At 47.7% G+C, this 27900-nt stretch overlaps 2 protein-coding genes and 2 pseudogenes across 3 annotated transcripts; 1 reads left to right on the forward strand and 3 right to left on the reverse strand.

The window, feature by feature from the left end:
• Slc25a5-ps5 (solute carrier family 25 member 5, pseudogene 5) overlaps positions 1-7724 on the reverse strand; it is an 86143-nt pseudogene extending 78419 nt beyond the window's left edge.
• Cd300c2 (CD300C molecule 2) lies at positions 58-5306 on the reverse strand. Of its 2 annotated transcripts, NM_001168284.1 has the most exon segments (4): positions 378-549; positions 2347-2461; positions 4251-4595; positions 4961-5077. In NM_001168284.1, coding segments are annotated over 4 exon segments (636 nt in total). In that variant the 5' UTR covers positions 5022-5077; the 3' UTR covers positions 378-434.
• On the forward strand, positions 7002-8238 carry Slc25a5-ps8 (solute carrier family 25 member 5, pseudogene 8; annotated as a pseudogene).
• Positions 8239-17826: 9588 nt separating this feature from the next.
• Cd300le (Cd300 molecule-like family member E) lies at positions 17827-27050 on the reverse strand. Its single transcript, NM_001202463.1, is given in 4 exon segments — positions 17827-17978; positions 19673-19835; positions 22875-23216; positions 26977-27050. Coding segments are annotated over 4 exon segments (678 nt in total). The 5' UTR covers positions 27017-27050; the 3' UTR covers positions 17827-17845.
• Positions 27051-27900: the final 850 nt, after the last annotated feature.

Below are 27900 nucleotides of genomic sequence, written 5' to 3' on the forward strand. Positions count from 1 at the left end.
GAGTCATGTTCTACACACGTGTGAACATACCAAATAATAAGTAAAGGTACTCTATTATAATTCTATGTAATTAATTTTAATAAATTTATTCAATGTATGAATATTTTATGTGCAAGTACACCTGCACAGCAGAAGAGGGCATCGGAACTCATTAGAGATGGTTGTGAGCCACCGATGTAGTTATTGGAATTGAGCTCAGGACCTCTGGAAGAGCAGCCAGTGTTGTTACCTGCTGAGCCAATTCCCCAGCTGGTATTTATTGGGCACATTCTTTTATGTGTTTGACACGTGCAGAGAATCTTCTAAAAGTCTCAGAGCATTCTCAAGAACACAGGTTTACTGGTTGTCCTTGGCCACCAGAAGTGATGCATCTAGGGACAGGGCCTCCATATCAACAGACTTCACTGGTTCTCATGACAGGGCCCAATGCTGTGTCACCCAGAGCACCTCTGAGGCCTGTTCACCCACAGGACGGCACTGAGCATGCACAGGAACAGGGGCAACTCCAGAAACACCAGGATGCAGAAGTAGAGGCTGCCCAGAAGAGACCTGGAAGGGACAAAGTCACAATGAGCTCCCTTCCCAGAAGGCGACGCTGATGCCCTGTGCTATGTGCCTGTGTCCACCCCAGGTCTGTGTCTGCAGAGATCTATGCAGGGACAAGGACAGGACTGCCTGAAAGGCCAGTGTGATTAATCCATAGCCCAAGAAGTAGCCGTGAATTCAGGCCTGGCCTGCTCTCTCCAGACCAAACCCATGGGCCTCTAACCACAGAGCCTCTAACCATGCAGACACCTCCTCCCCAACCCACACTCAGATCTCTTCTAACTGGACTTCTCCCACTTTCTCCTGGTGTCATTCATTCATTCATTCATTTCTACTATGTAGGCCTAGCTGAACGAAGATGTCCTTCAACTCATAGACATCCACCTGTTTTTGCCTCCCAAGTATTGGGTGACTTTGCTTCCACATCCCCTGCTTATTCATTTTACATAGATACTTGTGTGTGTGTGTGTGTGTGTGTGTGTGTGTGTGTGTGTGTGTGTGTAAGTGTGTGTTCATGTGTATATGTGCAGGTAAACATGCATGTGCATAAATGTGGAGGTCAGAGAATAAACTTGGTCATTCCTCATGAGCCACTACTCTGCGTTAGTCCTGAGACAGGTCTCACTATGTAGTCCAGGCTAGAATGGAATTCACTGTGTGTCCAGGCTGGTCCTAAAGTCATAGAGCTTGACCTGCCTCTGCCTCCCAAGTGCTGGGATTAAAGGTGGGAGCCACCACACCTGGCCCATCTGTCTTGTTTTCTGACAGGATCTCTCACTAGCCTGAAGCTCGCCAAGTAGGGTGTCTTGCCAGTGAGTCTCAGGCATCCTTCTGTCTCTACCTCAGCAGCTGTTGTCCTTCAGATATGAGCTGAAATGCCTGACTTTCCCTGTAGGTGATATGGCTCAAACTCAGATGTACTCAGAGGGGCAGAACCATCTCCCCAGAGCCATTTCTCCAGGCTCTGGATGTGTTTAGGTAGGACCCGCTTGGCAGGAAAGTAACTCCAGTTCAGTGGGTGTAGGTTGATGTCTGTATGCAGGTGAGGGCTGGAACAAATTAGGGCAAAGCCATGATTGGACAGTAAAAAACTAAGGTGGTGACAAAGATTTTGTAAGGTGAGAGAGAAGGGGAAGGAGGAGAATCATGATGGAGACGGAAAAGGGTGACCCAGATATGGGTGATCTTGAATTGCTAAAGTAGCTGGGATGGATTTCTGTAGGCAAATTTATCCTATGTAGGTAAGCGGTTTATAGCCTTATCAGAGGTAATCGCTTATCGGCTTGTGAGTTTATTGTGTGGACAGATTGTGGATTGAGAGTATAACATATAAATCAGATTGATAAATTATACTTTGTTGAGTCATGATTTCACTGGGTTGTTGGGAGTCTGAGCAGTGTCAATGGCAGGGAGCCATGACAGGCCAGTCCATGCTGGACTTCTAGAACCCTGATTTTACCAGAAAGTTATCAGCTAGCAGAGAGCTGCCGGGAGAGATACTAACCAGAGGTAAATTAGGGTTAGTTCCATTCGGCCCCACAAGTGCCGGGGCTACTGTGGGATAAAAGGTTTAGCAAGTTTTTAAATATTTACCACCAACAAGTGGGTCTGTATCTGAGTGTCACTTCTGTGTCCTTATTTTTAGATGAGCAACTTGTACTCACAAGACCCTTCAGGTTAGCCTGACATTGGGAACACAGGAGAGGTATACAAGAGGGAGATCCAAACCCTTCTACCTCTGCTCTCTCAGTATGACCCCTCCTCGACAATCCAAAAATCTCATGGATGTAGGTTCCTCACCGAGGCCGTGCGCTAGGAGCAGGAATTGTGTCTTCTGTGGTCACACTGGGCTGAGTATGAACCAGTGAGGATCTGATGGTCTCTGGGACTGTTGTACTGCTCCAAAGGCTTGAACCTGTGATTGGAGCAAAGGATGAGAACACAAGACAATTCCTATGACCTCCACACTGTCTCCTACCCACAGGAAGCTCTGTCACTCTGCTTCACACGGCTTCCTGGGGCATGTGGACAGCCGTCTGACAGGCTATCAGCCCCATGGCCACACCAATGCCTGGTCAGGGATTCCCTTCCCAGCCCATCTCAGGGTGCACAGTGTCTGGCCTGCACTTGTAAACATGGAGACAGTCTTCTTACAGAGGAGAGTGTGTCAGGTTCCATTCAATCTCAACCACAGTGTTTGCCTCCTTGTCTGCCATCCTTCTGGGGACAAACAGGGTAGTGAATCTCCTTGTCTGCCTGGTCCACTCATTCCCAGTGTCAGCCAGAAAGGCCACTGGGCAGTGTTCTCTGAGGAATGAGCAGATGGAAAGTTCTAGAAAGGCAGGTGCTTGCAGGGCCCTGGGGAGAGTGGCCTCTACTGCAGAGAGACAGCTATGTCAGTGGGATTTGCCTTCCCAGACTTCAGTGTGGATCCACAGAGGAGGTTGCAGGGAAACATAAGGGGAAAATCAACATTGAGAACCAGGAGCTGGGTGTGGTGATGTCTGCTTGCAATCTGAGCGCAGGAGCGGCAGAGACAAGGACAGCAGGCATTCAAGATGAGTCCTGAGAACACAGTGAGATTGGGGTTTACCTGGATACTCAAGATCCTCCCTCAAATAACTATGATGATGATGAAGATGGAGAAGGAGAAGAAGGAGAAAAAGAAGGAGAAAGATGAAGAACAACAAGAACAAGAACAGGAAGAAGAAGATGTGATGATACCAACTGGGCTTATCAGATGCATTTGACCCCTACTTCAGTCCCTTACCACCCCTGCTCTTAAGGGTTCTAAGTACAAGGGAGGTCCCATAATCTGAGAATGAACTATAGACACGAAGAATATTGGCCACCAAAGTAGCTGAAAGCGTTTTCCATCCTGCAAGGGGAACCTGGAGGAATCCTCTGAGTTTCTTCCAGCAGTAAATTGTTGCTGGGAAACAGAGACAAGGGGGAGCTTGGGGTTGTTTGGGGGGTTTCTCAGGATGCTGAGAAATCTCCCAGAAGTCCCAGAACCAGTGATAGAGCTGGTACCTCCATGGAAAGGAAGTGTCCACTCAGTCCCAGGTCAGAGCCACCTTTGAGAGAGGGGAGCTGATGTGCAGAGGTACTGTTCCCTCATGGAGATTGGGGACAGGATCGTATGAGACCTGGGACAGAGGACTCCTCTCTTAACAGAACTGGAAGTCACAAAGAGCCAACGATTCAGAGCCTGTCTCTAGAAACTTTCACACTTGAAACTGTCCCACAGTGGACACTGAGAATCTCCAACACGGGTTGATGAGATGGTTCACTGGCTAAAGGCTCTTGCTTGCCAAGCTTGATGAATGAGTTTGACCCACAAGGTGGAAATAGAGAACTAACACCCAGAAGTTCTCCTTTTACTCACACACACCATGGACAAGCTCCTATACACAGACAAATAAACAATATATAAAAAAGCAAATAAATAAATAAAATAATAAAATGTCTTGTAGAACACAGGTTCCCCATTGTGTCTGTGTGCATGCACACACATGTAATGGTATACACACACACACTGTCACTTGTACCAAACATGTTCTAACAAAAGCATGTGTGGACACACACTCCCTATCCTGGATCACTCACTCTCCCAGTTCATCATGCTAAGGATCATGGCTTCCTTTTTCCATGAGGGAATGACAGGCCTGGACTCAGGCTGCCCTGACATGAAGGAGGCTTACCTGGGATGACAGACACCTCAACCCTGAATGACTCTTTATTCCAAAAGCGGTGATAGGGAAATGGTGTTCCCACCCCACACATGTAGGTGCCTGCATCCTCCAGGGTGAGGCTCTGCAAGGTCACTGTGAAGGTCAGGTTGTCTGGATGGTCCCGGATGGACACTCGGCCATTCCTAGCTTCTTCTGAGCCTCTGGTCATGACAATATCTTCGCAAAGTAGAACATGTGACCCTCTGCACCAGTGTTTCTTATTCATCTTGAATCTCTCCTCATACTGACAAGTCACGCTCAGGGACTCCCCCACAGTGCCTGTCACACTGCTGGGGCCACGCAGAGGGAAACAGCCTGGAAAACACAAATCTCCATTCTGCATCTCATAGCTGGATGAGGAGGACGGCCTCCCCTGAGTCAGCTCTTAAAAAACCCTCAGATCTTGAGGCAACAGTGAGAAAGGAGAGAGGCTTTGTCAGAGCAGGAGTCAGCACTGAGGTTACACAGAGATTGTAAGATAAGTAGAGATTACATGGTTATGGCAGTGACAGTCACAGGTAGCCCTCTGTGTGGTTCCTGATTCTGTCTCACCCTCCTGCCTTCTCTCTAGGCCAGTCTGCCTGTGCTGTCTGCTCCATGCACTTCCCATGGCCCTCTCAGGCTAACAGCAAGAGCTTCCATTTTCAACGATGGACCTGACACACCTGCCTCATGCTCACCTGGGACTCCAGAGAGGAGCAGAGCTGAAGGCAGCCACAATCCTATTCCTCTGGGGATCATTTCTTCAGCTCATTTGTCACCTGCACCCATGCCAGAGCCTAGAGGGACAAAGGAGCAGTCTCCTTCTACACAGTAGAATGTCCTCTTGCCTAGTTCTCCTTTTTCTCCTCAGCTTCCTGGTTCCTTGCTCCCATGTGAGGCTCTAGATAAAAGTTATAGGGAGGGCTCTAGTCCTCAGAGTCTGGGGTTCCTACCACGCCCAGCAAGTAGGGGCACCCATGGATGTGGTTTGAGGATGCCCTCTGTCCCTGAGGGCTTCTACCTACTGCCCAAGAGACCTGGGGAACATTTCCTTTTTCAGTCAGTTGGCCCACCCTCTCTTACAAACCACTTCCTGAGTGGGTTTGAAAGCTGCCCTTCTCTTGCTCTAGCTCTGTGATTACAGAGGAACCACCTCCTTTCAATATTCAGATTATAGGGTGCTCTTAGTTTATGAGGTCTTTAGCACTATTTCCAGGTTCACACTGCTGGTCAAGCTCATGCTATGAGCTGATCCCTGAGAGTTTATCTGTGTGTCTGAGTCCCCACAAAGGGTACGGACCTGTAGGTCACAGCTTTCTCCCCTCCCATCATATCTTCCTTCTGATTCTGTTTGGTTTGTTGTTTGTCTGTGGCAGCATCTCTAGCCCAGGCTAGACTCTATTTAGCTAAGGATGTCCTTGAACTCATCTTCCTTCCCCCACATCCTGAGTCCAGAAATTTTAGGTGTGTGTCACCACAGCCCAGTCATGGTGTGCTCAAGATGGAGCTCAGGGCTTCACACATGCTAGGCAAGCACTGTGCCGACTAAGACACATCTTTGGCCCTGATGATTTGAGAAAGTGTCTCACACGGCCACCCAAGCTGGGCTGCAATGCACCTTTTAGCTCAAGCTAACATTGAACTCACAGAAATCTCCCTTCCCTTCAGTACCAGAAATAGATGGGTGTCACTATGCATGACAGCTCGCTCTTCCTGTGTCTCCTGGCCCCATGTCTAGACATGGACATGATTTCAGGTAGGTGTTGTGTGGAAGAATGTAAGGATGACCTCAGATGTCTACTTTCTTTTTTTTTTTTTTTTTGGTTCTTTTTTTTCCGGAGCTGGGGATCGAACCCAGGGCCTTGCGCTTCCTAGGCAAGCGCTCTACCACTGAGCTAAATCCCCAACCCCAAGATGTCTACTTTCTGATGACTCAGTTTCCCAGTTCTGGCCGTCTACTTCTCTTTCTTGTTGGGGAAGAAGGAACAAGAGTGAGTACTGAAGCTCACTCACCCACCTGACTACAGAGGCACTTATGCCCCTCTGATCTACAGAAATATGTGCAGGCTGTGGTGACATTTGTGGGGGACATTTACACTTACAGGGCCCTGGGTTGAGACTCTACTCTGTGTATCCACTCTTATCCCACTCACTTCTAGTCCCTATCAACACCGAACAAAGATGTTCTTCCTACTAACACAGAATGCAAATTCATCATGATGCCCTGGAGCCTCAAAGCAGATGGGCATTGGGCTGAAGGCTCCCTTTCTACCAGCAGGTGAGATCTAGCTCTAGGAAACACAAGGCTGAACAAAAGGACCAAATGGATTGTTCTGGACTTGTAATTGTTTTCATATTTGAACCAGGTCAAAATGTCATGGGCCTGGATAGAGTGTGTCAGGGCCTGAGGAGGAAGAAGCATCAGTCATAACGAACCCCAACTTCTCCTTGCTTCCCCAGAGGAGGCACCCTCAGTCCTAGGGTATCTCTGTCTGAGGAAAGGAACAGTCCGACATTGGGAGAATTCTCAATACTGATCTGAACCGAGGGGCACAAGGGCACTACATCCCCTGGCTCAACAGTGGCTAATGGAGATCAGAGAATGTGGGGTTCAGACACAGGTCTGTCTTACACATGACCTCTGGGATTTCCTCAGAACAGGACTTGACTCATAGCAGAGCACATGACTCATAACTAACTCAGCCGAGAGTTCAGTGCATACCCTCTGGTCCAGACTTGAAGGACGTGAGAATGGAGAGTCACTTTCCAGACAGTGTCACAGAACCTGCTCCAGGTGCCACATAAACGTATCTGACACAACACAATGCCACAGTCCCTTTGGACGAACACATCAGTAAGGACAAGGGACTCAGAATTATTGGTGATGGTCAGTAGTTGTGCTCCCATTGTACCTCATGCTCATGTTAGGTCACTCTGCCAGGAGCTGTCCTTGTCAGATAAGCTTTGGGAAGACAAGAAACATGCATTAAAAGTTATATAAAGTCACCCAGAGTCCAGGAGTCAAAGCCAGTTGTCAACCCAGTCCTGTCCTGCACTCGCCTGCCTCTTCTTTTTTGCTTTCAACATGACAGATGCTGCTGTGTCCTTCGCCAAGGTCTTCTTGGCTGTTGGAGTGACTGCAGCCATCTTCAAGATGGTGGTAGCACCCATCGAGTGTGTCATGCTGCAGGTACAGCATGCCAGCAAGCAAATCTCAGCAGATAAGCAATACAAGGGCATCATGTACTGTGTAGTTCGCATCCCCAAGGAACAGGGAGTCCTGTCCTTCTGGCATGGTAACCTGGCCAATGTCATCAGATACTTTCCCACCCAGGCTCTCAACTTTGTCTTCAAAGATAAATACAAGCAGATCTTTTTGGGTGGTGTGGACAAGAGGACCCAGTTTTGGAGGTACTTTGCAGGGAACCTGGCATCAGGTGGTGCTGCTGGGGCCACATCCTTACGCTTTGTGTACCCTCTTGATTTTGCCCGTTCCCGTCTAGCAGCTGATGTGGGCAAAGCTGGAGCTGAAAGGGACTTCAAAGGCCTTGGTGACTACCTGGTTACGATCTACAAATCTGATGGGATTAAGGGCCTGTACCACGGCTTTAATGTGTCAGTACAGGGTATTATCATCTACCGAGCTGCCTATTTCGGTATCTAAGACACCGCAAAGGGAATGCTCCCAGATCCCAAGAATACTCACATCTTCATCAGCTGGATGATTGCACAGTCTGTCACTTCTGTTGCTGGCCTGACTTCCTATCCTTTTGACACGGTTCCTCATCATATGATGATGCAGTCTGGACACAAAGGAACTGATATCGTGCATACAGGCACGCTTGACTGCTGGCGGAAGATTGCTCCAGACGAAGGAGGCAAGGCCTTTTTCAAGGGTGCATGGTCCAACGTTCTCAGAGGCATGGGTGGTGCCTTTGTGCTTGTCTTGTATGATGAGATCAAGAAGGACACATAAGTATGTCCTAGGTGTTCTCCCCGAGAACAGGCATGTTGTATAACAGACCATATTCTTGAACATTCTGGACAGATTCTCTGGGCTTGTCTGTTTTATCAATGGCAACTATTTACCAGTTGAAAAGTGGGAAGCAATAATATTCATCTGACCAGTTTTCTCTTATGGCCATTTCCATAATGACAATAATGATGGGACTCAATTATATTTTTTATTTCAGCCACTCCTGATAATGAAAAATTGAAGAAATAAAAATATACAAAAAAGTTATATAAAGTCAGTAAGAGATTTATAAACACAGCATTATAACAGAAAGTCCTATTGCATCAGGGCTCTTTTTATGTCCCACAATGCCATCTAGAACCCCAAGACCCCTGTAGTGACTTGGAATTCCATGGAGTTCCATGGGTGTGGGGAGATGGCTCAGTAGGTAAGGTGCTTGCAGTGCAAAGTGATGACTTGGGTTCAGATCCCCAGAAGTCACAGAAAGCTGAATGCTCCCACTCATCTGTAATCGCTGCCCTACTAGGTGAGACGGGACGCAGAGATGGAGGATTCGGGGAAGCTTCTGAAACATTTAGCCTGATGTCTGCAGTAGAGAACAAGAAAGACCCAGTTTCAAATAAGGTGAGAGGTGAGGAGGGGCATTGAAGGCTTCTCTCGGTGTGTCCATGGCATGCACATGTCTCATGGCACATGTGTGCCCCCAGGAGGGTTCTCTTTGCCCCCTCAAACACGCAAAGATATAACAGAAGAACAGAAAGAAGAACACAGAACAGGACAACAACAAAAATCCCCAAACCCTTCATGGCAAGAAGGTGAACACTCAGTCCCCGGCCTGGGAAGTCCTTCATGGAAGGAAGCAGATGCTCTTAGTCCTCTTCCCTCAAAGAGGATGGCAAGAGGTCCCAGCAGGACTCAGGCCCCTTCAGAGAGGACATGGCCTTCATCAGGACATGGAGGGATAAGGAGCTCAGGCCTGGATTCTACCCCTCGGCTAGAAGTGTCTGGTCCTGGCACAGTCGGGGTAGCACTCACAGCTACTGAAGGACAGAGTTGTCTCTGTTCATCTGCACACACCGTCACATTCAGACACACACTGCACAACACACACTGGTCATTGCCATTGGCTGCCCCTGTATTCTTGCTAGGCTGGTTTATTTCATGTCTTTGCCCAGGGCTGTGAATAAGAGTCCCATGTTTTGACAGTTCTGTGTTTGCTGGAATCACAGACTTGTGATGGGACAGACAGGACAATAGGGAAGGCAGGATTGTACAGAGGTCTTTTTGGTCTCTTCTAAGTCCATTTTAATGAATCCCACAGCAATTGTGCCTGTGTCATCTGGAGTAAAATCTGCCTGAGTTTCCTGTGAATGAGAGGTTTTTGAGACAATCCTGACCTATGCTTGGTCAGGGTCCTCTTCCTACCTTGGCCTGTGCTAAACCTCCAGGGACCACCCAAGATGGCAAACACAGCAGAATTGGTCATGTCTTGTGTTCCTCTTATACTGACACTATGTGCCCAGGAATTTCCATGGGGCCTTGCATAGGACCAGGACAGAGCAGGAGGAAGGACCCTGCAGTCCAGGAGTCCCCAGTTCTAGCCTCACAGGGGGGCCAGGCTTGAAGAGGCTCCCTGGAGTCAGGAACTAAAGAGACCTGTGTGTTACGGTAGGCTGAGCAGGGACACTGCCTTTGTCAGACCCAGGACTTGAGCTTGAGGGGTAAGTGAGTGAGGGGACAGGGAGCGAGGTGTCCATGGAAACAGGGGACCTGGGGCTGGGTGACTAAATGTGGTATATGTGATTTGTATATCTTCATGCATGTGTGTATTTGGGTGAGGTGTGTACCTAAGTGTGTGTGTGTGTGTGTGTGTGTGTGTGTGTGTGTGTGTGTGTGTGACCAAGACATAATGTTGTTACAGCCAGGACTGCCATTTCCACCCTTATTATTGAACCCTGACTGTGTCTCTGAATCATAACGATGGCTGACGTATTTCATGTGGCATGTACAGCTGTGTATAGTGTGGAGTTCATAATTACATCTGATGTGTGCAGTATATATGCATTATGTCTGTAGCATGTACAGTATGTATCCTATGTTAGGTATATGAGATATGGTATACATACAAATGATGCATATAGTATGTATGTGTCACATGTGGTATGTTCACTATGCAGCACTTGACTGTGTTACATGTATGCTGTGTGGTACATACACGTGTGTGGCATATTTAGCACATGTGAGGAGTATTCACATGTATATGGTAGTGCACACACATGCCAATAACTACACTTGATCCTGAAAGGTTAGAATTGTAATGATATATTTGCATGGGGAGCCGTGCCTATTTGTGTATCTATAAGCCAGTGTAGGCCAGCCTGCTCCAAGTGGGTTCTGGGAGGGTGGGCTCCAGGGGCCTTAGGTCTGGGAATCTTTCTCTTTCTTGTTAGGGTGCAGGACTGAATTGAGAGTTGCTCCATAGGCCTCTCTTGGAAGGCGGAGAGGAGTGGGAAGGAGGGGAGACACAGGTGCTGATGTTCCCAGAAATGCACCAGAGACTGAAAAATTAGCAACTTATTTCTGTGTCACCAGTGTCTGCTGAGGTACATACTCCACAAAGTCGGGGTTCCAGGCTTCTGCTGTCTTCCTGTTCTGTGCACTCCCAAGAGCTGACTTTTCCTGCACATCTAAGACAGTCATTACTGCAAGAGTGAGAGAGGAGAGTAGGAAGTTGCCAACAAGAACTCTCCCCAGGCGTGGGGCCACTTCACACTCACCCACCCCTGTCAGGCCACAGAAACAAACAGAACCCCAGAAACACGTGCAGTTGCTATGGGGAAAAGAGGAAACCCCGAAGACAATGGTCTTCTGGAGTCTCTTGACAAGCTCTGACCTGAGATGAGAAGCAAGAAATCCAAAAAGAGGAACAACCCTCAGCTACCAGAAGTTTCTACATGTATCCAGTGCTGATCGCTGCAACTCCACAGGGACAGACTCATCTGGGAGGTGCCTAGTAGGACTTCTCTGTCATGGGGCACCTCCTTGTGTCTCTCATGGTCTTCTGTTGCCATCAGGGCCTCTCTCAGGAACAGGATGGAGGAAGGTCCCTCTTAGAGAGAGGAGGGAGTGCAGAAAGCAGATGCCTACTTTGGGCTGAATGGAGGACTGGGTAAAGGGAAGGAAGGGAGGAGGGAAGGGAACACCAGCTCTTATCCCTCTCTGCTTTCTACTGTGGAGGCAATGTGGGCAGACACCTCACAGCCCCCTCCCTGCCTTTCCACCACAGTGGACTGAATCCCTTCTAACCATGAGCCAAAATAAGCCTGTCCCTCCTTAAGCAGCCTTTGTCTTGATATTAATCAGAGTAAGGAGAGAAAAAGCTGACCGGCAGTCTCTGGAAAGAGGAAAGAAAGCTGGGGTTGCTGGTTCACGATTTTAATCAAAACACTGTGGAGGCAGAGGCAAATCTCTGTGAGTTTGAGGCCAGCCTGGTCTAGACTGCAAGTTATGAAAGATACCCTATGTTGAAAAGAAAAAAACACAAAATAAACAACAACAAAAACAAAAAGGAAGAGAAAAGAAAAATGATAAGCAGACACACAGTTTGTCAGTGGGCTGATAGGTTATAGTGCACCTGTAACTTTGTCAACTAAGTACAAACTAGAAAACTGTGGAAGAACCCTTATTGAGAACTTTCTTCTATCAGGTTGACATGGTGGGCAGGTTTGTAAGGATCTGTTCTTGATTGTTAATTGATGGATGGCTGTGATGGCATCCCTGAACAGTTGGTCCTGGCTTCTATAAGAAAGCAGGCTGACAAACCAGGGAGAGCAAGTCAGTGATCAGCGTCCCTCCATGTCCTCCGCTTCAGTTCCTGCCCCCAGGTTCCTGCTGAGCTCCTGAGACCTTCCTTCAAAATGGACTGTGCCATAGAAGCATCAGCCAAATTATACCTCTCCTCCCACCACGTTGGCTTTGGTCAGGGTTTTATCACAGCAACAAAATTAGACTAGGACAGACAGACAGATGGGTGCATGGACCAGACATTCAGACAGATCAGCTTATCTCAAACTTAGACTCAAACACTGGCTTATCACTGTTTGTGACCCACCCAGCCTCTTGACCTCATGATCCAGCCTCAGCCTGTATCTCAGTCCCTCCCCCACATCCTCTTCACTGCTCACTGTGTTTAGCCTCAAAAATGCAAGCACCAACTTCTCATTACATGCTCTGTTTAAAATTAATTTTTAATTTAATTTTAGCTTTAGTTTTTCGAGACAGAGTGTGGGGCAGTGGACGGTGCCACTGGACAGAAGAACTGGTAAGGCTGTAGCAAGTTCAGAACCACAATAAATCACATAATTGAGAACAGCAGGGGTTCCAACTAACTCCCGACCAGTTTCCTGTCCTGGAGCATGTGACCATAACACCCCACTAAGAGGACCTCAACAACCAGTCAGGTAGGATAAAAACTTAGAGGTTTCCATGATAACGAAGTATAGACCCAGAGTGTTTAGCCAATGAGATTCCCTTTCTGGGCATCCCTTCCTGCAAAAGGTATTTTTTTTTTTGTTCTTTTTTTCGGAGCTGGGGACCGAACCCAGGGCCTGCAAAAGGTATTTAATCCTTGTTCACCCCGAGTAAGTCGTATGCATCCACTTTTGCTAGGAATAAAACCGTTTAGATAAGCAAAGACCGTCTTCTTTATCAGAGCCTCCTGAGGTGGGAGCTCTTCACCATATGGAGTCCGAGGCGGAAGGCCTTCATCATACAGAGCCCCGCCAAAGTCTTTCCTAGAAGCCCCTCCATACTCCTGGCATTCACTCAGAATGAAGCAGAATCCCAACCCCCCACGTCCCAGGCTTAGTGCGGAATAGGGGATAGGGGGGTCAGACCCCCATTCCTAACTCCTTTTGGTTCCCTGCCACCTGGGTACACAGAAGAATGGGAGACCCTGTTCTCAACTCCTACTTTGGTTCCCAGTAGCATCGGGGTACGCAAGAGTTTGAGAACCACAGAATTTATCCCAGCTCTCCTTCATTTCTCTCTCTGAGAAACGGGGCTGGGTCCCCTATCCTAGACTATTTTTCGTTTCCTCTTCCTCAAGTGGTGTGTAGGCAGCCCGGCACCCCAATGGTGAGGAAAAAACGCAGCCTATGAACCCCCAGGCGTTTCGCCTCCCCTCTGTGTTCCCATACCCCAGCAGCGAGGCGGAAATGCAGACCAACAGCAGAAGTCTTACTATGTAGCTCTGACTACCCTGGAACTTGGTCTGTAGACCAACCAGGCTGACCTCAGACTCACAGAGATCAGCCTGCCTTTGCCTCCTGGTGCTGGGCTTAACGGTGTGTACCTCCACCTCCCCTGCCTGGCTCGTTTCGTGGATTTAAGGAGATTGTTCTGCTGCTATTCTACAGCGCCTTTTTTTCCTTGAAGGTCCCAAATGAGGAGCCATGTTCCCAGAGATGACTTCCTCCATCACCCTTCCCCTGATTGGGGTCCTCCATTGAGCCTATTACAATTTGGTAATATCTTATGTCCTTCTGACTGAACATAAGCTTCATTGGGGCAGACATTCTACCCCATGTTTATACCAGGGCTTGGCACTCAGTAGGCTCTTAATAAATATTTGTTGACATAAGTAGAGACCTCACATAATTCCATGTGGGCTTGGAGAGAGTGGTTAATCCGTTCACCATGCCTCTTTCATTATCAACTCGTGTGACCAATTTGGATATTTGATGGCGAGTATCTACTCCATCGGGACCATCCCAAGGTCTGGAGAACGGTCTTCGTTGTTAAGTCGTTGTTCTTCCAGAGGACCACGGTTCAATTCCCTGCACCCACATAGGGTCTCACAGCCATCTGTGGCTCCAGTTTCAGAGAGGCTGATGCCTTCCCCTTGGCTCTGTGAGACACTAGGCATGCGCGTGCTACGCAGACATGCATGCAGACAAAAGACCCATACACATAAAATAAGGAAATAAAAATTATAGGAGGAAAAAAAAGAGAACGGGTTCTGTTCTTGCAGAGGACCTGACTTCAGTTCTTAGCATCCACCCCAGGTGGCTTAACCTGGAATCTGCACCCTTTTGTTTTTAATACCATGGATGCTTGTACACTCATGCACATATGCACACATTGATACACATAACTTTAAGATGATGATGATGATGATGATGATGATGATGATGATGATGATGATGATGATGAATCTTTTTGTAAAATCATGCCAGGAACTGGAGAGAGGGTGCAGCAGTTGAGGACCCTGATGCTCTTCTGCAGAACCAGGTTTGATTCCCAACATTTGTATAGCAGCTCACAAGCATCTGCAACTCCCATTCTATGGCTTCTTCTGGCCTCTGAGAGCACCAGGCTCAGACGTAGTGCACAGTTTGGCAGCAAAGCACCCATATATACAAAATAAAACATTCTAATTACAAAAATAAGCTGATCCCATGGTCGTCTGGGAGTCTCATGGCGGCAGACTCAGGCATCCAGTGATGCTCAGGTCCGAATTAGCTACAGAATCTCTGCTTCAGTCCTTCCCTTCCCCCTCCAAAATCCCAGCTTCCTTCTGTTCTTCCCCCTCCAAAATCTCAGCTTCTGTTCTTCCCTCGCCCGTACAATTGGCACCAACTCTTCATTGGCATCTTTCTGAGCCCTGACCCGATTTATCTTAAGGCTCAAAATTGGGAAGAAGCTGAAGGATGAAACAGAAGGTAGACGGAGGGTCTAGAAGGATAAGTCAGCAGTGGGATGACTCCTTGAGTAGACAGAAGCCTTCTCTTCTACCCCTGGAACCCAAGTAAGGGTTGAAGGAATGGACCAACTTTATAAAATTGTTCTCTGGCTTCCACACCTGGGCCATGGCATGTGCACACACACATCTGTGGTGTATGTGCACGCCATTACACAGAGGTAATCTTTTTTTAAGGACAAGGCTCTGAGGAGAGTCAAATGGGAGGTAGACTATCTCTGCTGAGTCTGGAGTTACTGCTCTTTGTAGGTGGAAGAGTGGTAAGATTAGATCCGGTGGCTGCCACTAGCTCTTCTCCTTTTCAGCCTCCAGGGTAGTGGGACTGTGGCCCTGGAGACCTGAACGCATGAGGCTTGGGTGCTGGTTGGAGAAACTCTATTCTAGATTGCAGCCAGAAGACACAAGCCCAGGGTGGTTGTGAGGGTGGTGAAGAAGACTTGTCTCATGGGAAATCTCCTCAAGTGTTCAGAATGATGGTGGGGTTGGGTTTTGGGGGGTTCTTACCAAGATATGAATGCAGACCATGATAGGGGAATTTGTGCATATTATGGTGTCTGTGCTAAATTTGTTATGTTGGAGCTTTGGATGGTGTCCTCACAGAATGGATGACAACAGAGCAGACCCATCAAACAGCTGTGTAGAGGACAGAACCAAGCTTGTACAGATGTGGGACAGAGGAGCCATGCTGGACTTGGGCTCACAGACTTCAGCTACCATTCTCTATGTGGCACAGGCCAACTTGCTTCTGTGTGCCCCTGGTGTTGGAGGCAAAGGAGATGGGCTCGTGAACTGTGTTCTTTCCTGTTTGGTGCGAGAGCAGGGGTGTGTGACAGACATAAGAGTGTGTCTGTCTCACATTTTAGCTCATGGACATCCATCCCAGAAGACGAAGAAAAAGACCTATCTTCATCTCACAAGCCAATGACTGAGAGTTCTGGGTATCTCCACTGCTAGGGCAGATTTTCAAGGGCTCCTGCCAGGGACAATCACAGCAGGAGAGGAGGAAGAATGCAGTGCCCATTAGCCCGCTAAGAATAGCAAAGCCACATCATGATGAAAGTTGCCAACGAGGCAGTAAGTTGAGTAATAAGAAAAAGAAGAAATTATGCAAGCAATGAATCCACTTAAAGCAGAAAGAGTGGGGGTAACCCCCATACCTGCTTGCAAAAGGGAGAGTAAATATAATACGTGTGTGTGTGTGTGTGTGTGTGTGTGTGTGTGTGTGTGTGTACAAGCGCATGTGTGTGCTTGCCCTCTATGCTGTGCTGACAGAACCCACCCTGGAAAGAAGAAAGTGGGGACACACGGAGAGGAAATGGTTCCCTCTTTAAAATTTTATTATTTCAAAAATTCTTATACAGCTTCACAGGCATATACAACAGATTTTGGTCATTCCCGCTGCTATTACCCTCTCTTTTCTTCCTTCTTGTCCCACTTTCCTCCTTCGTTCTTTGCTTCTTTTTATTTCCTTCTTTTCTTTTTCTTTTTTCTTTTTCCCAAGACAAGGTTTCTCCATGTAGCTCTGTTTGTTCTGGAACTTACTAGGTTTCTCTGTGTAGTCCTAGAACTCACTCTGTTAACCAAGCTGGCCTTGAACTCAGAAATCCACCTGCCTCTGCCTCCTGAGTGTTGGGATTAAGGTGTGCTCTATCACTGAGGCCCTCTCCTGATTACACGGTGTGTGTGTGTGTGTGTGTGTGTGTGTGTGTGTGTGTGTGTGTGTGTGTGTGTGTCCCACTGAATTTAACTGGGATTGCTTGTCTGAGCATGAGTGGACCATGGGTAACTGATTGGCACCTATACCACAGAAGCAAATGAAAACTGTCCTTTCAACAGAAACAGAGGCAGGCTCACTAGACTCATCAAGGAGAAGGCACTAACCTGGGGACTCTTCTCACACAAAGTGGGAGTACATCTGTGTTAGGTGTGAGTTTGGCCCCACACTCACTTCAAGGTGACTAGCCTTCAGGGACCAAAACTAAGACTACTTGGGGACCTGTGCAAGTGGCACAGAGCCTAGGGCAACTGCCTCATCCGTGTTTGCAATGGGCTTAGTCACTGGGTTGTGATGACAAAAAAGAAAGCAGGCTATGTCCCATCAATAAGGGACAGACATCCAGTGTGACAGTGGCAAACTTTTTTGCCACTTGGTGAGGCCACATTTCCCATATATTTGGTCAGTTACCTCGCTGGTGGCTCACAGACTTGTATGGCATGTGTCCTCTAAGGAACTGGGGCCCCGGGAAGAAACATGACCTTCTCTTGGATTTTCTACTTCCCTGGAAGCCATCGGTGGAAGATAGGCCCAGGTAGGCACTGTAGGATGTTCTGAGAGAGAGGGACATGAATGGAGTTTAGAACTCAGCCGTCTGAGTCTGAGCCCACAGCACCTCAGAGCCATGGTACTGCTGACCAGTCTTTGCTTAAAAGAAAGAAGTGTGCTTATAAAAAGGTAAAACAGGAGAAATTGGTTTAGGTGGATTGTGGTGAGGTGTGGGGGAAGAGAGTGCTTCCATGGGCCCATGCTGAGGTATCCCTTCCCCCTGAGTGACCAGCCACACGATGGTATATTATAGAATAGAGTTTATTCAGGGTATGGGGAGGGGAGTTGAGAAGGTAGTAGAGACAGAGAAAGGGACACACACACACACACACACACACACACACACACACACACACACACAGAGAGGGAGTGGGGGAGACAGAGACAGAGACAGAGACAGAGAGACAGGGACAGAGACAGAGAGACAGAGACACGGAGACACAGAGAGACGCAGAGAGAAAGAGATTATTTTCCATCTCCTGGGAAGTGTTTCTCTCTGTCCTGGGCACCAGAGCTATGGGCCTTCACCCGGCCAACTTCACCTCCCCAGAGCGTCTCTGAGGCCTGTTCACCCAGAGGATCGCACTGAGCATGCTCACGAGCAGGGGCAGCACCACGAAGGCCAGCAACTGGAAGGAGACGCTGCTCAGCAGGGGCCTGCAGGAAATAAAAGAGGCAGGAAGTGAGCTGCCAACTGGCATCGAGGGCTCAGCCTTCCTGACGTCAGTGTCCTAGCCTTCAAGGGCCAGAGAAGGACACGCTTAGGTGTACAGGTCACGTCCCTGCAAGCGCATGGCTGGTCATGGCGCCTGCAGGATAAACGCTCTCCCGGAAAGCTTTACCAGACATCCCTCCGCCAGGTTGAAGGCTTCACTGCTCCCTGACCTTTGACCCTGGCTTCTGCTCCATTCTTCACCAGGATGGCCCCGCCCAAGCTCATCAGAGCCTGTGTGTTAGTAGGAGGCTTGGGGCACACTACATCTAGATATGGTTGATGGCTGCTTCCACTTTGTCCGTGGATTGAGACTGGTGTCGCAGTTCTTTGTGTCCCTTTCTCATACCATGTGGGGCCATAAGACCCTGAACAGTATTAAGCCCCATCCCCCACCTCCCTGCCATCCTCTACCCAGGTCTCCCTCTCCCTCCTTGGACCATCCTTGGTTTCTCCTTTGGCCCAACAGGAGGCCGTCCTCAGCTCCTGGAAAGCACCTACAACTGCAGATACTCTGAGTCACAGGTTAGCCCCAACACGTTCCTAGAAAATACAAGAGCCGCTGCTTGGCACACCATGCCATCCAATGTCCCGGAGTGTTTCCAAGGACTGAGCTCTCTCCGTGCTTCACATTCTTTCAGACCCTCTACATTTCTGGCACCTCCTACCCTCTGTCACTTGATCACTAACCTTCCATCCACTTGTCAAAACAAACCATAAAAACACATCCAAGGCACTGGCAGAAAAAGAAAATTAAAAAGACAAATAATCTTTGTGAGAGCCTATGGGGTGAGATGCTTTGAGACCTGTTTGTCTAACTTAAGGTTTAGGGAGCAGAAAGAACACAGTAGAAAGGTCAGGGGACTGGATGAGACCTGAAGAATAATTCTCTGGAAGAACTAGGGAGGTGACCAATGTCTTAGCTTAGCTTGTGGTTTATCTGTGTCCTTGACCCGGAGACTTGACCCCAACAGGCTGTGATGAAATTAGACCAAAGTAGCTCAATAGTGCTGGGAATCCCTCTGGACAGCTTCAAGAGTGGCACTCGTCATACACACACACACCACAGTCCCCACTTTCCCACTCCCCCTCTGCACTGTGGAGCCCCCCCACACTGGCTCTTGGCAGAGTTGGATAGGAACAATGAGATTCATTTGTAAGCTGGAACCAGTACCTGATGGGAGAGAAATCTCTTCTAATTCAGTGGAACCCCAACCGTGACCCTCTGTCCCGCCCTCTGGGGAACACACAGAGGAGACAAAAGAGCTCAGTCTCTCCTGCCACTCAGGTGAAAAATGTTACCTTCCTGTAGCTGAGGCTTAGAAGGGAAGTCTTGGTATACTAAAAGGTCAAAAGAGAATCCACCAGCCCAGGTGTTTCCACGAGATAGTTACTGACATTAGCAAATAAAATTACAAGATGGATAGGCCAATTTGGTATTCAGATAGATGACCTTTTAAAAAAAAGTATAAATATAGTCATGTCAAGTAATGCTTGGAATATACTTAGGCAAGAAATGATTGGTTTTCCTGAATCCCAGGATTCCTGGGCATTTGATGTTTTGTCAGGAGGCCTGCCCAGTGGGAGGACACAGGGTCAGCTCAGTGGGACATAGCTGCCAGGGTAGAGCTCTGCTTACCAGATGAAGGGGCTGTTCTGGATCAACCTTTCGTGGCCAGCGTTCTCCATGTTTGGTGGTATGGATGTCAGAACTGTGGGCATGGTTGTCATTATTGTAGTTGAACTTTCTGTCGTTATTGTAGTTGAACTTTCTGTCGTTCTTGTAGTTGAACTTTCTGGGGCTGAGGATACAAAGAGAACCTGGTTCAGTTCTCTTGTGAATTAAAAAGAAAAATAATCTTTGTGAGGGCCTATGAGGTGAGATGCTTTGAGACCTGTTTGTCTAACTTAAGGTTTAGGGAGCAGAAAGAACACAGTAGAAATGACAGGGGACTGGATAAGACCTGAAGGACAATTCTCTGGAAGAACTAGGGAGGTGACTGATGCCTTAGCTTAGCTTGTGGTTTATCTGTGTCCTTGACCCGGAGACTTGACCCCAACAGGCTGTGATGAAATTAGACCAAGGTAGCTCTACAGTGCTGGGAATCCCTCTGGACAGCTTCAAGAGTGACAAGTGTCATACACACACACCACAGTACCCACTTTCCCACTCCCCCTCTGCACTGTGGAGACCCCACACACTGCCTCTTGGCAGTCCAGCTCTGGGTACAGCCTTAAATTCTTTCCACTAGAAATTAAAGAGCTCAATTTCTAGTCACCATCGAGAACTTACATTAATTATTATACATATTTTTTTGAGACAGGGTTTCTCTGTGTAACCCTGGATCATTCGGGACTCACTCCATGGACCAGGATGGCCTCAGAGTCAGAGATCTGCCTACCTCTGCCTCCCTAGTGCTGGGAATAATGATGTGTACCGAGAGGCAGAGACAAGCACCTTCAACATCATCTCTTGGATTTTCTAGCCTTCAAAAAGACAAGAGCTAAGTAGACCTCCTTTGCTTCTTCCTAAAGTAAAATGTGGTCCTTTATATCACTGCCCCTGAACGCATAGCAGACCTTTTGGAGCTGGTTAAGAGGGAAAGGCCGGGAGAGTCTGAAGCAGCAGCTCCTGGAAGATCGGACAGCTGCACAACCTCCAGTCTGGGCGAGGGCTCAGAGAACCAGAAGACTGCCGGGAATGTGTACTTTGGAAGGCGGTGCACATGAGGTTTCTGATGGAAAAAAGAACTGTCTTGGGAACTGGAGTAGAGGCCATCCCTGTTTCTTGTGGCAGAAGGTTTGGTTTCCTTGTGTCCTTGTCCAGAGGCATGTTGGAAGACTGAACTTCCAAGGGATCAACCAGTGCACCTAGCAGAGGAGATCGCGAAACAGCAAAGCGTCCAGGCTACAGCGTGGCAGCTCTTAATGGCTTCGAGTCAAATGAGAGAGCAAAGGGATCGTTTGAAGACAAAGCTTACTAAAAAGAAATCGGAGCGGCATATCCAGAGGTGGAGCCGCCGGGATGGCAAGGCAAAAGGCTTCCCAGAACAATCTCTGTCCCAGGAGACTAAAGTTGAGAAACAGAGAGTGGTGGGGGCGTTGAATCCTGGAAAGAAGGAGGATTCCTTGAGGGGACCCCCGAAGAGAGCCCCAAAACTGACTGGGAACTCTAGCTTGCTGGCAAAGAGATCCTCAACTTCCGCCATGATTCTGAGGGGCGCAAGACGCAGCCTCTACAAGCAGCAGGCCTTCTCAGCATCCGTGCTGCGCAGGGGATTATAAAGTTCGGAAAAACAGAGCTGTGGAGTCCTGGCGGCTCTCACCATGGCTGAAGAGGAAACCCAGTGAGAGCAGGAAGAAGACTGCCTTCAGGTTGGAGTCTCTGTGGAAAGAATCTGAGGTGACGATGCCTCGTGGTACTGTGGTAGTCAAGCCATAGCGGAAACCCAAGAAGAAGACCCCAGCCCATGAAGACTAAAGCTGGGGCGGAGTCTAGCAAAGCCCCACAGGAGAGAATGTAACTTTGAGGACTGGGATTAGATGTTTCCTTCCTTGGCTTGGCTTGGCTTCCTCCTTGGGCTCATTAAGCATCCCTCATCCATCCGTTTGCCCATCCACCCCTGTTCCTTAGAAGAATGTAACTTGTTTTGCAACTCCAGGCTCCCCGCTACAAGTGGTTGACAACTATCTCGGATGAGCCTTGTGAACCTACGCTGGGATAAGTTAAGTCTTTGAAATTATTTAATGGGATTTTTGTCTGTGAGGAGGACGTGAGTTTTAGGAGCCAGGAAGAGCTAGGAGTTGAATGCTGTGATTAGTTCCCTGAACTCAATGCAGGCCTTTCTTCCTGTAAATCTTTGCTAATGGTATAAGGGGGTAAAACTTAATCAGAAAGGCACCTTTGGGAAATGATTAATTAAGATCATTAGAGTAGAGACCAAATGACTGAATCCTAGTAGTATCATTAGGACGAGGGGGAGGAGACCAAAGTGTGGCACTGCCCAAACCAGTGACATTTGGATTCCTAGTTTCCCAAACTGTCAGTTAGATAAACTTACTTTTTTTAAGAAAATAAATTTACATTTTATAGAAAAAAAAAGTCGTGCACCACCATGCCTAGCACATTAACTATTTTCTAAAGATGATGTGCAGAGAAAAAAGCAGCTCCCCTTTAAAACTTGTTTCCTTCAGAGCATACTCATTACTGCCTGGTGTGCGATACGCAGAAAAAAGTTCAGTTTTACATATTTTATTTCTTAAAAAATATCCATGTATATGTGTATGGGTGCTTCCGTGTATCTATGTGCACCACGTACTTGCAGTGCCCATGAAGGCCAGAAGGGGGCGCAGGATCCATGGGAACTGAATTACAGATGGTTGCAAGCGACCATGTATGGGCTGGAAAGGAAATCCAGTTCTCTGGAAGAGCAGCCAGTGCTCATAATCATGGACCCATCTCTCCAGTTCCAATTTTGTCTATTTCCTTTGTTGTAGTTGTTTAAAGCAAGACATAAACCCGATCCTTTATTACTGAATCTTGCCCAGAATTAAAGGTTCTGCAGCTTCCTTTATTTTATGCTAAAGGGAACGGGGTCTCAGCCTGGAAGTTTAGCTCAATGGCACCCATGAGATTCTGAGTCAATTCCCAGACCTCTAAGAGTGAGGGTATCTAAGACACACATACAGGAGCCGGGAGACAAGGCTTTCCCACCTCATTCTCTATTTCAATAGAAAACAGGATGAATAGAGAAGACTTTGCTTACCTTTTCTAGTAAGGCTTTCAGAAGGGTTGCCAATCCCTCTCCCCAACCAGGATTTTCTGGAATTTTTTTTCTTACCTGGGTCAATGCTCACACGAACTTCAAACATGGGATCACGTCCAACTTTCGTAATTCCACACCAGTAAACGTCAGCATCGCTCATCCTTAGGTCCTCCATGGTCACTGTGAAGATGAAGTTGGTCTGGTCGTCCCTGATGGACACACGGTTCTTCTTTGCCAACCGCTCTGATGCATCAGTTTCAACGAGGATCTCACAGCTTCTCCAACCAGATCCTCGGCACCAGTACTTCCTGTAATCCTCCCACCCTGAGGCATATCGGCACTGCACTGTCAGGGAGCCCTGCTCATGACCGCTCACCTCCTCTGGACCAGTGACTGGATCCTGAGCAGTGATGCAGCCTGGAAAACACAGAATCACAGATCACTGATCTCCTACTCCAAGGGAAGGGTACAGGGCCCTGTGCCAAGGAGAGTTCATGAGCTGAATAACAACCAGCGAAAGGCTTCCCTTTTCCCAAGACAGATCATCGTCATTATCCCATTGGTTGAAGCTGCAAAAAGAAAGAAAGAGAAGGAAAGGAAAGAAAAAAAGCAAAAGGAAAAAAAAGGCTAAAGTCCCCAGTTACAGTTCTCAGAAGATAAAATGGTGACAATGACCAATCATGGCTGGAGTGGAGGAAGTGTCAGAAGGCCATGTCCACTGGACATCATTCTGTATTTCGTTAGGGACCCATCAGCCTCATGAGGTTCATCTGAAGAAGTCATGTCCCATGGCCACACAGAAGCCACTTGTGTTAGTCTTGGCAGTCTCTGGGATGAATGTCTTGGAGGCTGACTAAAATGGCACCAACCATTCAGATTTCCCTATGGTGCAGAGCCCACAGCACACAGACCCTCTGCTGTCCTTCAGATCCATGGAATCTGAGTCCAGAGCTCCTGGTAAGGACTGAGGCTGCAACACCATGGGTGCGGTGCTGACACAGCGTGCACAAGCAGCATCCATCAAATACCCGCTGTAAACAAAATGATACAGGAGTCTCTGGAGAGATGGCTCAGTGGTCAGAGCATTGGCTGTTCTTCCAGGGATCCTGAGTTCAATTCCCAGCAACCACATGGTGGCTCACCACCATCAAATGGGTTCTGATGCCCTCCTCTGGTGTGTGTGAAGATAGCTACTATATATATATATATATACATATATATATAATATATATGTATATATATACTATATATATATGTATATATATATACTATATATATATGTATATATATATACTATATATATATATATAAAAGATAAACTATAAAAGAAGCAGGGCACTGCCTTAAACAACACCAGCAACAAAGTATGTCCCTACATGTAAGAAAACAAAAACTGCTGAATATACTTATTTTTAAACTAAACGATCTCAACCAACAACAGCACGGAGAGCCAGCCTGCAGTATGGGAGAAAATCTTTCCAGCTTATGGATCTGATAGGAGGTAAATGTCCCGTCTATATGAGTGAGAATTCGGCTCAAGGAGTCCAACAAGAGATCATAGTCCAACTGCAAATGGACAAGTGAGGGGCAGTGGAGATGTGGCTTAGTCAGCGAAGTGTCTGCAGCGTAAGCCAAACCAAGAGGAACCTGCGTTCGTGTCCTAGCCTAGCACGGGGAGGTCAGTGGTAGAGACAGGAGATGCTAGAAGCTCTTTGGCCATCCAAGCCAGCTTCAGGTTCAGTGAGGAACCCTCTCTCAGAAAATAAAGGTGGGAGTCAGCCATGGTGGATGTCACACACAGGCATGTCTCTGTGAGTTCAAGGCCAGCCTGGATTACATAGAGAGTTGTAAGCTAGCCAGAGCTCAACAATGAGACCCTGCATCAAACAGAAAGTAAAATAAAATAAAGTCAGGTGTATTTAAAGAAGGATACCTGGCCTCTCGATCTCAGGCCTCCACACATGTGCAAACCCACAGGCAGATTCGCCTGCCCACACACATGCTCACACCTACACACACACATGCTCATACCTATCCCCATTCCTGGAAGGCATGCTCACACCTACACACACACACACACACACACACACACACACACACACAAAGGAGCGGACAAACTGAGCAGACAGTCCTCAAAGGAGATACAAGTGGTCAATAAACATACAAACAGATGATCAATGTCACTAATTTTCAGGGAGATCAATGCAAACCAGGATCACAAAGAGCATCATACCCCAATCTGAATGGTTATAACCAAAAAAAAAAAAAAAGACAAAATGTAACAGTGTCGATGTGTGTGGGACAGAGGATGTCTCACACACTGTGTGCTGGATATGTATATTAGATTTTATGAGAAATGGTGTGGGAGTTCCTCATAAGACTAGCATAGAATTGCCACATAAGTCAGCAATCCCACTGGGGGACACACCCTGTGCTGGTTGGGGTTTTATAAACCTGGCACCATGTTAGGAACATACAGAAAAAAAGAACACAAATTGAGAAACTCTCTCCATTAGGGTGGCCTCTAGGCAAATCTGGGGGACATTTTATGACGTGGGAAGGTCCAGTCCACTGTGGGCGGTGCTACCTCTGGGTAGCAGAGGTATAAGGAAGCAGGCTGAGTAATTGGGGTTGGGGATTTAGCTCAGTGGTAAAGCAAACATGCAGCCCAGAGAAGGCGAATATGTGGAAGAGACATCTCCCCTTGTGTTTACCGTAGTAGTGCTCACAGTAGCCATGGCTCAGTGTCACGCGGATACAGATGAACAGATAATAGAGTGTGGTGTGTGAATGCAAGGGAGTATCGTCGTAAAAGGATTAAGTTCCGCCATTTGCAGCCCACAGGCGAGATTGGAGGAACTGAAATAAATCAGGCACAGGAAGACGCTACCACACAGTTTTATTGATGTGTGGGAGCGAAAACGTTACTCTCTGTGGCTAGAGAGACAGGGAGACGGACCAGTCTGTAAAGTGCTTCTGTGTAATGAAGAAAAATATCTGAGTTTGGATCCCCAGAACACATGGGGGGAAAAGCCAGGTTGGGGGGTGGGTATCTGTGATCCCAAAAACAGGAGGTTACTGGAGATCACGGCTGGATAGACTGACTGTGTGAGCTCCAGGCTCAGCAGGAGACCGTGTGTAAACAAACAAGGTGGAAAGTGGTGGAGAAAGGTGTTCAGAGCCAATCTGTGACTTCCATATGTTTATGTGCACCCATGTGTGCACCTGACCGCATGCGCACGTGTGTGCATACACAGAGAGACAGACACTAACATTTACACATACCTACACCACACAGACACATTTTTTTCCTCAAAGGAACAAAAGTTAACCTCAAAGAAGCAGAGAACAGAACAGGGGTTATCAGTCTGGGCAGGGTATTAGGGAAGAAGGGAGAGGGCTGACTGCATAGAGGGAGAGTTGTTGGGACAGAGGTGTCTGCCATTTGACGAGAATGACAACTTCTAGTGTTGTATGAGACTGACAAAAACTATGGTTGACAGTAGATTATTTCAAAATACCTCCTAGAGAAGATTTCAAAGACATGACAAGTGGCTTTAATGAAAGCCCAGCCCCTGCACTGATCCTTACCTCCTGTAGCAATGTGCAGATGCCACACTGTACCCCATCAGGTTTTTCCCTCAAATTGTGGACCAGGCTGACCTTGAACTCAGATGTTTGTCTACCTCTGCTTTCTGAGTGCTGGCATGAAAAGCATTCACCACCACACCCAGACCCTGTGAGTATTGATTACTGTGTCAAATAAAAATCAAAATGTAACTGGAGATGGAGCTCCACGCTAGAAATTCCAACACTCAGAGGGTAGAACCTGGAATATCACAAGTTCTGGGTCATCCTAGACTGCGTGTGCCAAACATCAAACTAAAAATACATTTTGAAGAGAATTAGTTCATCCACTCTTTCATTGGCTTTTGTAGAGGAGCTATGGTTGAGAAATACTCTGGAAGGTTTGTCTTTTTGGTTTTGTTTTTAAAATTGTTTTTTGGTTTTGGTTTTTCTGCAATACCCACAGAACCCATCAGATGCCAAAAACTTGCCTTTTACTTTGGGAGTTAGCAGCTGGTGAGTGAATCAGCCGGTTTTCCCCAACCCAGGGCAGACCATCTGTGTTGCCCTCACCACCGACATGGGAGCTTCTATTGCCCATGTTACTTACCTGGGAGGAAGAGGAAGATCAGAGCAGAGAACTGCCACATGGTCTGGTCCCCTCTCCTGTCCTTGGTGGTGACAGATGCCAGCACCCTGCAAGGACTTGAAGCTCAGCTTGAGTTTCCTTTAGGTCTCACCCCTCAGCTTCTCTCATTAACTTCCTTGACAAAACTTCTCCATTTTCATACTGGAAAAAAGATGATGTCAGTCATTGAGAAGACCAAGTCACAGGATGGGAGGTACAGCTGGGTGAACAGGGACGTCCTCTACTGAATGGATGCAATGCTGGACCTCAGTGTGAAAAGCAGGTGGGATTCACAAGGAGAGATGCCTACAGACACAAAAGATGGAATCCAGCAAACCCCTCACCCAGGAAGTTACTGAGTTGTAGGGCATTATGGGAAAGGAGAGCAACCAAAGACAGGGTGGCTGCAGGAGCAAGGGGACACAAGGCAGCCCAGGGTAAGCCCATGGCAGTAGCCTAGGCCAAACCCAGGATGGCATAGGGTGTTGCTAAGGCTCAGCCTGGGGCAGCACTGCTATAGACCTCAGAGCAGGGATTTCTCTGGCCAGGGGCATCTGGTACAGTGGCTACTGGGGCCACAGGCATTTGCTCAGAGCAAGAGGGAGGATGTGACTTTAAGGTGAGGTTTCCTGTAGTTCAAGCTGGCCTTGAACTTCTGATCTTCCTTTTTACAGAATCAAAGTGCTGTGGTTAAAGGCATTCCCCAGCATGCCCCAGATGTTTTACGAGCATCTGGAGAGTGAATGCAAGGTTTCACGAATGCTAGGCAAGCCCTCTATCCACCGAGCTGAATCCACAAGCCCTTGCTCTGTTCCTGGAAGGCAGAGTTTTGCTGTGCAGCCCATGCTGTCTTCAAGCTCTCGCCCTCCCTTGTCAGCCTCCCAAGTTGTGGGAATCTGCAGGTGA

Source organism: Rattus norvegicus, chromosome 10 (assembly GCF_036323735.1).
Source record: "Rattus norvegicus strain BN/NHsdMcwi chromosome 10, GRCr8, whole genome shotgun sequence".
Taxonomy (NCBI): Eukaryota; Metazoa; Chordata; class Mammalia; order Rodentia; family Muridae; genus Rattus; species Rattus norvegicus.

Coding starts and splice junctions, on each gene's coding strand:
- Cd300c2 (XM_039086187.2), bottom strand. CDS start 5,021: ATGATCCCCAGAGGAATAGGATTGTGGCTGCCTTCAGCTCTGCTCCTC. Junction 2,462..4,960: donor GCTCCTCTCTGGAGTCCCAG/GTGAGCATGAGG, acceptor CTCCAATCACAG/GTTCAAGCCTTTGGAGCAGT. Junction 550..2,346: donor GCTCCTAGCGCACGGCCTCG/GTGAGGAACCTA, acceptor TGTCCCTTCCAG/GTCTCTTCTGGGCAGCCTCT.